The following is a 14,811-nucleotide window of genomic DNA, read 5'->3' as shown; positions in this document are numbered from 1 at the left end:
TGGAGACTAGCTCCAAACAAACATCTGCAGCTTGGCAGTGTATACAGCACTATAATGACCAGACCTAATTCTTTTGAAAACCTTACATCTTTCCCAGGTTTCCACTTCATCAAACATCGCCTAGACACAGAGCTGGATGAGGCCAGCACAAACAGCGGCCTATTCGACGAAGATGATGGATCCATGGGGTCAGGAAAGCCAGAAGCAGGGGAGCTGGAGAGGTACCTTTCATGTCCATTCACTGGAGGTGTGGATCTATTGCATGGCTTTCCTCACATCAAGAAGCTGTCGATAAGTCAATACAGCTCTTCCTGCATCTGGAGCTTGTGAAGGATTCTTAGTCATGCAGGACTCCTGTTCACTGCTAAACAGTTACAGCTTCACAGAAAGAACCTTGAGAGCAAACTGCTGCTGAAGCTTAACCATCACCTCACTGAGTGAAGAAATGGCACATTTTTGCTAAATATGCAGAAATAAATGCACATCCATACAACTTATGGTAAACTGAGCTGCCTTGTATGAACATATGTTGAAGATGCCTCATTCTAATGTTTTCTCTGAGGCTGCTGTGCCATTTGGAGCAAAAATGAATATAAAGTTTACAGCATATCTTGCCACTTTAAATTGTTTGCACTGTTTATATATTCATATTATTTACTGTAGGTATTGGTGAAAAAAGCTATATGTTGTGAAAAACTGAAATCTGGAAATTAGAATTGTTGTGCCTTATTTTGTTGATGTTTTTACATATATTCCTTTTGAAAATGGTAAAATTTGTATATTTATTTATTTTTGTTTGTCTGATAACATTTATTTAAAAAATAAATCGGACATTTCAAACAGTTACTCGCTACTTGAGTAGTCTTTTCGCCAAGTACTTTTTTACTCTTACTTGAGTAACTTTTTTGACGACTACTTTTCACTTTTACTCGAGTAATAATATTATATAAAGTAATGCTACTCTTACTTGAGTACAACTTTTGGATACTCGACCCAGCAGAAGGATACATGATCTATTAAGCCTCAGCATTTGAAAGCTCTCTTAATCACAATGCATTCTTACCTGCATTGTCATGGCCATGCACATATGCACCACACAGTGATTACACTTCATTGCCTGCCTATTTGTCAAAGTTCTATTTAAGCATATCTACTTTCACAAGAGTCACAAGATTTTCAGAAAATTTGACCTCTGACCTTGACGTCAGATCACCCAAACTAGAACTCGTCCCAGATTTTTACTAGATGCCACTATAGTATCAGTGTGAAAATCCAAGGTACCTAAGAAAAAAGACAAGTGGTCACATTCTACATAAAGAGGCTGAGAAAAGGAGATTTAAAAAAATGAAGGGAAATAAACAAAGTTGGCTGCATTAAAATCAGTAAGAAACAATGAGTCTGGGCTGGTGGACATACACTATTTTCATACACCAAACAAGTGCAAGCAACAGGAACTGTGCACTGTACTGCAAAGCAAGTTCAACATACCCAGGTTATCTTTCTGTTATCAGGCTTCACTTACTGTAACACCGGCAGTCAGGCTAAGGGGTTACATCACTGTATTGACTTAGCAAGTTGATAACCATGGGTTTATTAATGTCGCTATGCGTACCTTCACACAAAATAGGTGGCAATGCCAGTCTCTGGCCATCAAAAACATTACAGCAATTGTTGTGAAACTGTTTGCAGGAAAGAGGGAAAAAGTCTTAATCATACTTAAGCATGTGGACCAGAGTACTCGGGGATGGATCCCAGGAAAATATTTGCTGAGATCACTGATCAAGTGCAAGTCAGTATACTTATTTTACAACTAGATTTCTTTTTGAAACCAGAGAACTCACTATTTGCTGGCCACTGGAAAGAATATAAGCTTAAGGCATTCAACATTAGCTTAACCTTCCAGACTGAGAAGCTACTTACATCTTTTATATATAATCTATTGGTCTAATCAGTACATCCATTGTTTTCCCAATGACATGTCTAAAGCACTACACAGCTTCGTAAGTCAAAACCCACTGGGGCTGCTTTCTGCACGCTCTGCTGTCAGTGTTGACACCAAGCCCCTGGAAAGATGGTGATTATATGTGCTTGAGTTCATTAGCAATATGCACAGGCCAGCTGGTGACCTCCAGTTAAAGTCCTGCACTTTTCAGACCTTGTGTGTTAAAAAGGTGTTGATTACCTAAGGGGTTAAAAAGAATAACCCTAGCAAAGAACAAGGAATTCTTTATAACCAGTATTTCACCTTTGCTTTAATAAAGCCTGACTTTTTTTGTCTCTATAGTTAACCCAGCAGCACCATGATCCCAAGTGTTCTTTGGGAACACTCTTTTGAAATGACTTGGTTATCTTAGGTCATGTTTGTGAATAAAGACTTGCATGAGCTATGTTTACCCCCTGATGTCAGCAGGCAGCAGTTAGTTTCCACTGTTAAAACTCCATAGTCCAGAGTGCCGTAATACTGTAAAGTGTACTAAGTGTACGATTATGTCTTCTCTTTTCATTGTTCTCAATGGCAGTTAGTTTTAAAGAGCCTGCGCACGTATAGCCCACGCTGGTTATTTTAAGTAATTTGGCAGATAAGACCTCTCCTCAAGGCCGTGTGGGTATACACACACACACACACACACACACACGCACACACACACACACACACACACACACACACACGCACACACACACACACACACACACACACACACACACATTCCCAGTACTGCAGCACCCACTATCAACCTGAGCTGCAGGGTCTTGGTGATATGAAACTGTTAATATATTAAGTTATTGTTTTAAAAAAAAAAAAAGTGTTAACCATACCCAGTGAGCCCTAAAACACATTCACTTCTCAGTAACACACATGGGAGTTACATACAGCTGACTGGACATTACAGGGTTTAGACATTGCCTGGTTTAGAATGGGCCTTTGGGGCCTCTACAGTAAAGGCTGTGCTAGCTTACTTGACAGAAATGTTCTCATTACTAGAATGCAATAAAAATGGACTCTGGTATTAGTTCTGTCACCCTACTGTCAGGCTCAGCCAGCAAACCAACTGATAGTTGAGAAGATATCCTTCTCCTTTTCGTATATGCAAATCTATGAACATGATGAGCAGAAGAACTAAATGAATAAAGAATGTCACATTCTGGAGCATATCTGATGCAATAAAGATGACAGATTTATTCTATCTGAAAGCCACTTTCAAACAGACTTCTCACAAATTCTCCCTAATTCCCACTTTTCCTCCTTCCATCCATGGAAGCAGTTATTGAGACTAATCCAAAGGAAAAGTGGATCAGTCATACTTTGGGATCTATGCAGTGGAAACCTGAGTCATTAATCTTGATGCTGAGAGGACCTGTCTGCTCTTTGAGAGACTGCTGGGTTTAGAAAGAGCTGTCAGATAACCATCAAACTACTTTTGTACAGTACAATAAGAGAGTTAAAATAATAAGGAGCATTGTAACTGTGTCCTAGTGCAGCGGTCCCCAACCCCTGGGCCTCGGACCGGTACCGGTCCGTGAGTCGTTTGGTACCGGGCCGCGAGAGTTGAGGCTCGGGTGTGAAATGTATGGTTTTTAGGGTTTTTATCATTTTTTAGCGTTATTTTGTTATCATTTTTATCGTTAACTCTGTTTTCCTGGGTCTTTTCACATGTGTTATGAATAAATCTTCTTTTTTTCGGTACCAGTACTAGTTTTATCTTGTTGTATTTATCCGCGACACCTTAAAGGCCGGTCCATGAAAATATTGTCGGGCATAAACCGGTCCGTGGCGCAAAAAAGGTTGGAGACCGCTGTCCTAGTGGAGAGCTGTAACAGTAAAAACCACAGAAGAGTGTAAGGTGTGCAAGAATACTGTAAACCCAGACCTCAAGTGCACTGAAATTAATGTGAACAACAGTGCCCCCAACTGGTAGGAAACAGTGCTACTAGTAGCACTAGAGCATTGTGGGTCTTTACCATGTGCAGACTAATAAAAGGAAAGCTCTGTGATGATGACTGCAGCTTTTGTAGTACTCAGCCTTCCTTGGCTCCTGCCAAAGATCCTGCCAAGGATCCTCTGTGAAGATATGCTTCTCCAGTTAAAGCACAACAAGAACATGGGACTTGTTCTTACCGTAGAGTCCCTCGTTGGGGAATGGGACAGCTGGTTACTGCTTGGCTCCCATGCTGAAGAGCTGAATGCTCTGCTCCTGCTGAAGGCCTCCTGGGTGGAGCTCCGTGACAGGGTCTCCTGAGTAGTGCTTCGGGACAGGCCTGAGTAGCCGGGTCGGGAGCTACTGCCGTACGTGTCAGCCACATCACTGGTCCGACTGCGGTAGCTCCGCAGGGCACTGGTGGATGAAGAAGGGGTTGAGGAGGAAGCATCATTGAGGCTCAGAGAGGCCAGGTCCCTGCTCAGGTCACTCTGGGATACAGATTTTCGTCGACTGAGCGAGATGCTGGAGGCCACCGGAGAAGAGGAGAGGTAGCTGGACTGGGCTGGAGATGAAGCGTAGGAGCTGTAGCCAGTGTAGGCTGACCCCCCACTTAGCCCTGACCCTCCATAGCTCTTGAGTGGGGTTCTGCTGAGGCTCTCACTCCGGCGGTTGCTGCTGCTGCCAAGGATGTCAGTGCGAGGGATGGTTCGACCCCGGTCACGCTCAGGGTCCGAGGAGGTGCTGTAGTTGCGGCTGCGGACGGCGGCGCTGCTCAGATAGCTAGAGGATAAGTAACCTGAGGAGGAGGATGAAGAGGAGGAGGAGGTGTGGGACTTGTAGGAGGACAGCCTGTCCCGCTCGCTGTAGGAGCTAAGGCCTGGGGTTAGGGAGGAGCTGTATGAGGTGTAGTGGCTGGTGTAAGAGGGGCCAGTGTAGCGCTTTGCGGTCGAGGAGACACGGGACATACTGCTGCTGCTGCTGGTTTCTCAGCCAGGGAGAGGGATAGCCTCTGGAAGACAGCATCGACTGCACACACAGCAAAGACACAAGAGCCCTGTATTAGTTCATCAGCAACAATCCAATCAATACCACAGCAACAACGTAAGCAGTGGGCAGGCCATCATTTACCCTCGCTCCATTGAGCGTTAATTGTGTTTTAAAGAGACAAAATGATTCAAGGCTGTGCATGACTGAGTTTAAATGGCAGAATATGAAAACAAACACTGATTCATTCACTCATCCTGACTCACTGTCCTGCCATTTAGAGAATGACATCAGTATTTTGTCATGTCTAAACAAATTTACCACAAATCCCATTTCCTTTGCATTGCTGCAGTCCATTTCCTGAGCATGCGCTAGTGTTTTTTCCACACTTACTGGATTCCAGTTGGCACACTAAGAATCATCAGGACCACCTCAGACTGAACGTTTCTTATTTCACTATCGGCAAAGGACAAAGTTTAGTTTCTGAGTGCTACATAATGCAATAGTAAAAGAATTAAACTCAAATGTATGGGCATTAACTCAACTCTGTTAGCCCTCAAAAATAATGGAGCAATTTCTAAAGGTCCTAATGGTATCATAAAAGCATACTGTGGCAGAGTAGTACATGACTCCACATGCAACACTGTCTTCCATATTTAAATGGACACATCTTAAACTCCACACATACTAGATATTATATGTGTTTTTGATTAAGTGTGTGTAGGTGTGTAGGCTGTTGCTCCAGACAGATGGAAAATTGCTGCAATATAGCAGCTGTGCTCAGTGTGTTTACATCAAGCTTATACTCACACTCTCAGGCTGTTGGATCAAATGATACCTTTCTACACATTCAATTAGCTAACTGCACTGGATGTGCTCTTTAAGCTGGCCACCGTAAGCACAGATGCTTTGCACCTGTAAGCCATTTTGCAACCCAGCTCTTTGACTTATATCGTTTGTCACTGAAGCCCGCTTCATTCTGTTCTGGGTGTTGTTGCTGCTCTCTATAACTGCACATAGAAAAAACAAAACATTTATGATGGTTTTGACTAAAATGTGATCAACATGACCTATTTATATTTATTCCCAGCTCCATATTTTTATCCTTAGACTCTTATAGAGTAGCATCATGGTTATAAGAAAATAATCCTCAGCACTCTTTCCGTTTCCTTTAAGTCAACCTTCTCCTGATTGGCTTGTCTTCCCAAACAGGTCAAATGCATATCGGCTACCTCTGACATCATACAAAGTCAAGAGTAGAACATATCATGCTGTAGAACAAACAGCATGATATGAAATCCAGGGGAAAACCATGGTGATACAATTAACACCAGCAAGCATGCTTGCTGACACACAGTTTAGGATATCAAATGCTAAATCCCTCTCATCAACATGGAACCCTCCTCTTAACTCAGCGCTAAAAAAAAATCATGGAGATTTGAGGAAATATGGAACATAATCTCGCTTGCGTAGACCCAGCAGTGCTCCTCCTGCCTGCCCTGGTCTCCCCTCTCGCCCTCTCTCACAGCTATAACAGGAGAGTCCAGCTTAATTCTGGAAGTAAAGCCATGTGGGCAGGACAGTGTGTTCCTGTGGCTGAGGCAGAGAGAGGCTCTTGTTCACACGCACAGCAGTGTCTAAATAAATAAAAGTATCTGGTGATGCTGATCCATGTTGAGTTCATTTAGGGAGGCTCCTATTTCCTTAATCTGCCTGTCTCCCCTCTTCTCTCCCCCTCCTCAGCACCTACCTCTACTGAGTATAATTTCCTTTCCTTCGGGGTCTCTGTTGATCCCTTTTTGCTGTTCTCTTCCTCTCTCTCTCTCTCTCTCTGTCTCTATGAACACAGCTTTATCTATAATTCAGCATATGGATCTGGAGCAGGCAGACAGGCACCATTTGGAGAGAGACCAACTCACGGCACTGGCCAAGACACACAGAGGGAGGCCAGGCGGCTGTGGCCACTCAGTGCAGTTCTGCTAAGCCAGCAGGACTAGCAGCAACGAGAAGCTGGCCTCGCTTTCAGTCAGCCAGCTTTGTAGACGGTCAAGGTTTGTTTCAATCATTTGACAGTGCTGGTATGTGGAGGGTTATTTTGGTTTTGGCAGAGGAACATAGATGGCAACAGCAAAATGTGGATTCTGTGTCTGATATCAGCCAACAGTTTTCAGACAGGATAAAACCTGAATCTGGACTTACTTACCATAATTACCAAGTTGGTGATTATGGTGGGAAGTACAGCTGGAAGTTAAGTGAAGAAAATCATTGGCAAAAGGGCTCATGAGACAAACCATCCAAAAACATGCACCTCTTACTGTATTTCATGTCATTTGCAAACAGCATGTTTTTAATTATTATTTTATTTTTTTTATTCTATGCTGGGGGAATACATTATCTTTGTGCAACTTGTTAAGCTGGACCTTGCTAACATCAGTTATGAAGCACTATAAGTATATTTCTCAAGTATTCAGCTGGTATTGCAGAAAATGTATAAATGTTTTTATACTTGGTTCTAATCTGCTGCTGAGTCTGTTTTACACGGCTGGAATGGCAACTACTACACCACAGAACATGCACCAGGAATACCTGTTCAATCAACCAAATTAGTTTAACTTTAATCTGCTGACAAACGCCTGCTTTATCAGGCTGTGGGACAGTAAGTTTCAAATGTTTATTTCACTGCCCTGTGCACTATCACTAGATTAACTGTCTTCTGCACCATTCATTTCCTGTCTTGCAGTGGTGTTATCATCTTTATAGAGTTTTATCATCACCTGATAACCTCTGATTGGAATAGGTGACACTCGTAGGGATCATTTTATGAAGAAGAGTCTGATGTATGAAACGCCCCATTTTGTGTGAGCACATACAGAGCCTGAAACAGAAAGCCATGCTTAACAAAGCTGATAACCACCATAAAGTCACCTGTTAACTACTGGAGTAGTTGCCAAGCCATCTGACATAAGGAAAGCCTTAAAGCCATGTTGAAGGTTCTCGATCGTATAGCCCTCTAATCACTACTAACAAAATATTTACACTTAACTGAATGAAATGATTTTAACTGATGCCCCCACTAACATGTGTATCTGAGTCCTCTTTCAGATGACATCCTGCTTTATTTTGAAGGATTAGTTCCTCATGTGGCTTTGTGTATTTTTACTTCCCTCCTTTGCTGTTTTCCCAGCCTCATTATTATCTTAACTGAGTTCACCTGTGCCATATTCGCCTTCTCACTAGTGTGACTATTTATTATATTTTGTTTGTGTCTTTAACAGGTAGATGTTATATCTCTTGTTCCAGAGTGTTTCCTGTTTTCTTTTCCTGCTGGCTCTATGCGTTTGATGAATTGTTTGGACTTTTGTTAGCTATAGGGTTTCCCGCCACACTAGGCTTTGCAAAAGTGCCAGGTAAAAAGTTCTTATTTTTGTCCAAAATCGCTGACCCTGTACTGCATATTAACATGACTCAAAAGGCCTAGGCCCTGTATGACATGAGTTCAGCGTACCCTGGGTATCTTACCGTTATCTGGATCCAATTACCCTAACATTGGTAATCAGGATAAGTGGTTACATGAAGCAGAGTATCAAGTCTAACCACTGACTTAAATTGTTTTTATGTATTGCAACCTAATCAGTAATATATGAATATTATTTAAAAACTAGTTCAGCCATTTTCAGTAATTTATATGTAGTATTCTGATTCTATTCTCTTTTTAACACTGTTAATCCCCCCCAAAATGTGTCTGTGCTTATGTCAGTTATTTGCATTACAAGCATTTGAGTAATTTGAGTGGACAATTTGTTGCCTAAAAACAAGCCAAACAAGATTTTCACAGCTCAGACCAGACTTTGATGATAGCAATGCCATTTTTCATGGAAAAAATTTTTTCACACCTCTTATAACCCTTTAAGGAACCCCCCCCCCCCCCCCCCTTCTTCCTGTGTCCACACTTAACTCTCACGTCTTAGTTTTTAGAGCATTCATTTTGATGTCTTTTTTTCATCTCATATTACAGAGCAGGTACTCCATCACAGGAGGAACCTTTGAGTGACATATGTAAATGGCCTGTATTTATATAGCGCTTTACTAGTCCCTAAGGACCCCAAAGCACTTTACACATCCAGTCATCCACCCATTCACACACACATTCACACACTGGTGATGGCAAGCTACATTGTAACCACAGCCACCCTGGGGCGCCACCCTGACCACCACCAGTAGGCAACGGGTGAAGTGTCTTGCCCAAGGACACAACGACCAAGACTGTCGGTCTCATCGAGACTGTTGCTCGAACTGGCAACCTTCCGATTACAAGGCGAACTCCCAACTCTTGAGCCATGATCGCCCACATATGTATACTGTGACTGGTACAGTAGTAAGCTTACTTTGGTCCGACATCGGTAACCGGCATATACAAAAAATCCATGTAAACATAAGCTATGTAAGCAACAGTTAGTTGCTAATAACAGAGCCCAAGTGAAATTTTTGCTGACGTTTTTTCTCAGTTTGCTATGGCAGACATCCACAAAGCAAAGCAATTTGGAGTAAGGGTTAGGTAACTGAAACACATCAGAAAAAAGTCAAAGACTTTTCTAACTTTGTTGTCATAAGAAAAAACAATGACACACACAAATATAGCTCTGATCATCATTCATCTTATTGATGTAGTTACTGTTTTACCAGCCTCAACCTGGTTCTCACTAAAAATGATCCTGGCGACTAATTTCTTAGTCAACTAAACGAGCTGGGGAAAAAAAAAAGGTGATTAACAGACTAGTCTAAAAGCAAGAAATGCTCGCATATTAAGTTCATTTTTAAGATTGTTAATTGGACAATGTTAAAAGGTGTAGTATGCCTAGTGAAAATAGCGATGATTAGCTGCCTATCAACTAGTCACGCACATTCCTAGTCCTTAGATCATGCTACTGTTTGTGCTGGTGAAGTGGCTTCATGGTTTGGTGGTTAGCACATTTGCCTTACATGTGAAAGATCTCCATTTCAATTCTGGGAAGAAACACAAACCCAGTCATAAGATAGCATTCTCCTAATAACAGTACCAAATTATAACCAAATGAATAGAAAGGATATGTCAAGAATATCCCTCTGGCATTAAAGCTGTGTCAAACAAACATGCAAATCCATCCACTGTGACCCCCGTGGGAGATAAGGGAGCAACTGAAAGCACCCAGCAATGTTCTTATTCATAATGTGAATGCAAACAGGAAGTTACTTCTCAACCTCCTGGCAGAAAGATCTATGGCGTCAAACTGAAAATCCTATGACCTCAAGGTCACTAAGATTCAAATTTGTCTGAGATTTTTAGTAGATGCACTTATGGCATGAATTTGAAAATCCTAAAGTTGCCTTCTTCTTGAGTTGTCATATTTTCAAATGTAGGTGTCCTGGGTAGGGGTAAAAACATATAGGTAATGTAAAAAGTTATTTAGTTCTCATGTAAGCTCCCCCGTGGGCATTTATCCTGAGGGATTTTCCAGAATTCTTAAAGCACCTTAAAATAAATATTTCACATGTGTTTCTGTGGTTTTACCAGTGTTGTGTGGGGCTGTGAAGTTTCCTGTATGATGGCTCCCTTTCTACCTTGAACTGAACCTCTGCGTACCCATCAAATGCACGCACCTCTCTGTAATCCTACAGCTGTGTCGCAGCCAAAGACAAAGGGCAGCTGAGTGAAACAAGTTTGGGCTCGCCTTGTGGGCAAGCCACTAAAAGTGGAGTGCGAACAACAAGTCGCATCATACATCATGGACACTGTGGATTGATAAGAAAATTACAGATCCCACTTCTGAAGAGATGTCTCCACGGAAACAACAACACACGCAGAGTCACGAGCAAAAACACACACAAATGCACTCTGGCTACTTCTGCATTTTTGGCCTCCCCTGAGGCTGTGATAACCAGCAGTTACCATAGCTACTGGGCAACAAGCTGCATTTGTTTGCTTGCTACCAACGCATAAAGGACTTAAAAGTAACAGCAGGGCATATTCCATGACCAATTTACACTAAGTATCAGAGCTCTGCATTCTTTTCCTCCCTTTTAGAGCCACCAAGGAAGTGAAAACCCTCTGATTAACAAGTCTCTGTGCAACTGGAAAGTCAGAACGTGGTGAGATAGAATCTAATATGGGAGGCCAGAGGAAAACAACATTGTACTACCGTGAAAGATTTGGCTGTTCTGGTAGGCTTCTACTAAATCTGTATTAACAAAGCTGTCAGCAGAGTAGCACAAGTGACTGCATGAGTGCAGTGCAAGAAAGGATTTCAGCAGGTGACTGCTGGCATCGTGCTGGCAAAGAACTGAAGGAGATGAGGTTTCACTTATGGGGCAGGTTTCAAAAATCAAAAATCAACTTTAAACACACTTTGGGGGATGTTGCTAACTCCGGGACCGATAACAGGCACCACACCCGCAGTAGATGTGCTCGGTGTGAGGTCTCGCAGCAAGCTATCAAATACGGTGCATTTCTCAGCTTTTAAAAAAATGCTATGCGTCACTAGGTGTTTCATCAGATTTGAGGAGTTACCTCCTTTGCACAGTATCACCTTAAAGCACTTGTTGCAGGCTGCTGAGTTTGCATCTTTTGCTGTGAAGTTCAGCCAGACTTTTGACCGCTTCGCCTTGGGCATTTTTAATCTGTAGCTCTGCACTAAAAGAACGTACGTACCTGGGCCCGCCTACTACGCTTGCAAAGGTAAAATGATTGGCTACAATCCAAAGTGTATGACATCTCAGTAAAAAATAAAGCACCGAAATGTGCGCTGCTTTTCGGTCTGGTTACTACCGTTTATGTCAGAACCGGTGCCATCATGGCACCGGATACAGGTACCCATCCCTACTGGTCCCTCACACTGTGCCTGTAACATCAGAGTTTCAGGCTCGCTCTCAAGCTACTGAGTATTAGACTTAAAATCTCCAGTTGAAAAGCACGAGGCAAAAACACATGGGCCTTATTTTGAATACTCTCTAACTACATGTCATAATCTTTGACGTGTTTATGTCTCCAAGAACCAGGCTCCCTGTCTTGAGTCTTGATTGGTGAGTTTTGGCAAAAACAAGGTATCAAATATATGTTTTCTGACTTTTCACCTCTAACCACCACAATTTCTCTTTGAGTTCAGATGACTGTTTCACCGTACTTCCCTTAAGATATTTAAAAGATATCACGTTAATAAGAATAAGATGAAAGGATGGATGGGCTGCCATAAAAACTTAAAGCCTCTGGAAATGGCTGTTGTTATTATGAAGGCGCACAAAAAACAAAACAAAACAAAAAACAAAGAGAGAAATAGGACTAAAATGTGCTCATGCTGTCATTCTAAAAGAGTCAGTGAGTAAGATCTCCTCCCACACCCACTGTCCTCTCAGGCTGTGCCCCTGGACTGGTGGAGGGAAGAAGCAATCTGAAGCTTCCGCTATCCACCAGTGTTGTTGATGGTGCAGGACGCTAAAGGCACCGTGCCTTGGAGTGGTACTGCATGAATGTAACATCAGTACAGACACTCGGGCTGATCTGGAGTGGGAGTGTGTCTGTGTACTGTACTGTAGTAAATGGCAGGCTGAGTCAGTGCATTTCTGAGGAGAAATCTATGTGTAAATTCTATGTGAAACTCACTGCTGGTTCAGGCCCTGTTTCCACAGACAGAAAACATTTTCCCAATTAGGATCCAACTATATATTGTAGGGTAGACCCTACAATAATACATTCAGAGAAAAAAACCCAATAATCATATGACCCCCTAGGAGCAAGCACTTTGATGACAGTGGGAAGGAAAAACTCCCTTTTAACAAGAAGAAACTTCTGGGAGAACCAGGCTCAGTGAGGGGCGGCCAGAAACCAAACCAGATTATTATGACTACTGCCAATCCCACACCTCCCACTTCCACGTTGTCAACAAGACAATGATAACTATAACAGTTAATAACTTGCGAATACATCAGAAGAAGGCATAAAGTACAATGTGTTAACTTATCTAAAAAAAGTTGGGGAAAAAAAACAAAACAAAAAAACCCTCTTTCTTTAGATTTACAAACATTTAACAAAGAAAAGATTATCTCCCAAAATGATTTTGTTCATTCCTGGCATAAATGTTAATCATCTGCAGTTCATGGAGTAAAGTCTTCAGGATGCCGGACAATCAGGAACAGCAGTTTCCATTGTCCCACTTTGTTTCATTTAGAGCAGCTCACTGCACAGGTTAGCTCATTGGGCGGAGGTGGCCTCCTTGAGTGCTCTACATGCTCAGTTGGAAATTCAGCAAAATTAGGCTTTTTTGTCGCTGTCTATCTTCTGAAATTGAGGATCGAAACTTAACCAAACCAAGGAGCTGAAAGACACCAAACTAACTGAATAGATTTTCCATCTGAAAACTCACTGCTAACATCAAGCTGTTCATAACCACAGTTCATTCGCTGCTGTAAATGAACAACCTATTTGACATTTAGAAAGGAAAGAACAGACATACTGACTTTTGTCAGACCACCGTGTACATTTACAAGTAAAATATGTGAACTTAGTAAACTGAAGGCTATTTGGCCCTCACAGCAGTACACTTCAGTGTTGCCATCACCTCAGTATAAACCGACCAGCAGTAGCAGCACAATTCAGCACATGCCAGCCGAAAACATTCAGAAAATAGTCTGAACTTAGAACTGAAGAAGCTTCTCGGATGAGAGGTGAAACGTCTTCAAGCAACTTATAGAAGTCCAGACGCTTTTCTTTGCAAGCTCCTTTGACTACGATGACCTGGATGACTGAGAACCTTCACAGACATTCAGAAAATAATTTGGTTCTCAAAGGGAAAGATGTTAAGAATCAACAAGGGGACTGTGAGTGACTGTCTCTGAGCTGTGCTGGTTGCCATATATACCCTGAAATGTGAGTAGATAAGAACATGCTGATGCCATTGAAGGCCATACTGACAACCCTACCCTACCTCTCTGTGCCTGTAACAACTGGCTGCCAAGCATATTAAAAGAGGCTCAAGTACGCCTCCATTCCAACAGGCCATAGCTGCACCTTCGCCAGCTGTCCCTAACTAGTCGTTAGATACCAGTCACTTTTGTTTTGACCTCAGCCAAATCTTGTGTGTACGGCAGTGCAGTACTGTGTACATGCAGCATTTAAAGCGCTGCACAAAGTAGAAAAGGAAATGAACTGGAGGAATGCACAGTGCTGGCACAAAGATGATACACTGCATAAACCATGAAATTAAAGTAGCAACTAAAAACACTGGGTTCCTAAAAATGCTATGAAAGAAAAAAATTAACATCTACAATTTTGCTTGTTCCCGGGGCCCTCCAACTGGGCCCGTGGAAACTATGAGAGCTCTGAATTTAACATCTCAGTCACCTTTCATTCTCCATCCTTGAACATACATGAAACACCCCAAAACAGGGCACAGCCCCAAAGCCCTGCATTCAAAGGCTGCAACTGAGGAGTCAGAGTTTCACAGTATCTGCTACCGAGCCTATGCAATATGAAAATCTGAAGAAGAGCAGACCAATTAGCATTCATCACTACTACCATCTGTGGATGACTCACATTGCGGCCATACACACAGCAGTGACCTCAAAGAGGACGGGATCTGGGCTACAGTGATTAATGCTCCAGTCTGTGCAGCTGATTGCTGTAATTCTTCATTCATTAAGAAAATTGAAATAATAATAGTGGCCAAATAATAATTGGCCATACAAACACCTATCATGCTCTGACAGCCCGCTCCCTGAGTGACGCTAAGTGACTCACTGGACAAGCTCAAGCGTAACTAGTTAAAGCTCACAGCTCAGAGTTCAAACAGAATAAAGCACCAGCACTGTCAGAGCCTTGGATTACTTTAGATTTGAAAGTATTTTATCCAGTAATTCATGCTGCTGATAAACACTTTAT

At 42.2% G+C, this 14,811-nt stretch overlaps 1 protein-coding gene across 6 annotated transcripts in view; it reads right to left on the bottom strand.

Annotated features, from left to right (window-relative positions):
• usp2a (ubiquitin specific peptidase 2a) overlaps positions 1-14,811 on the bottom strand; it is a 46,373-nt gene that overhangs the window by 25,432 nt on the left and 6,130 nt on the right. For all 6 annotated transcript variants that reach the window (XM_006809811.3, XM_006809812.3, XM_006809814.3 and 3 more), the window contains one exon: positions 4,118-4,946. In XM_006809811.3, the coding sequence (XP_006809874.2) occupies positions 4,118-4,885 (768 nt within the window). In that variant the 5' untranslated portion in view covers positions 4,886-4,946. The remainder of the gene's footprint in view (positions 1-4,117; positions 4,947-14,811) is intronic.

This window comes from Neolamprologus brichardi, chromosome 14 (genome assembly GCF_056152115.1).
Source record: "Neolamprologus brichardi isolate AB-2024 chromosome 14, ASM5615211v1, whole genome shotgun sequence".
Classification (NCBI taxonomy): domain Eukaryota; kingdom Metazoa; phylum Chordata; class Actinopteri; order Cichliformes; family Cichlidae; genus Neolamprologus; species Neolamprologus brichardi.
Note: the sequence above shows the minus strand (reverse complement) of the source record. Positions and strands in the feature narration are given on the sequence as shown.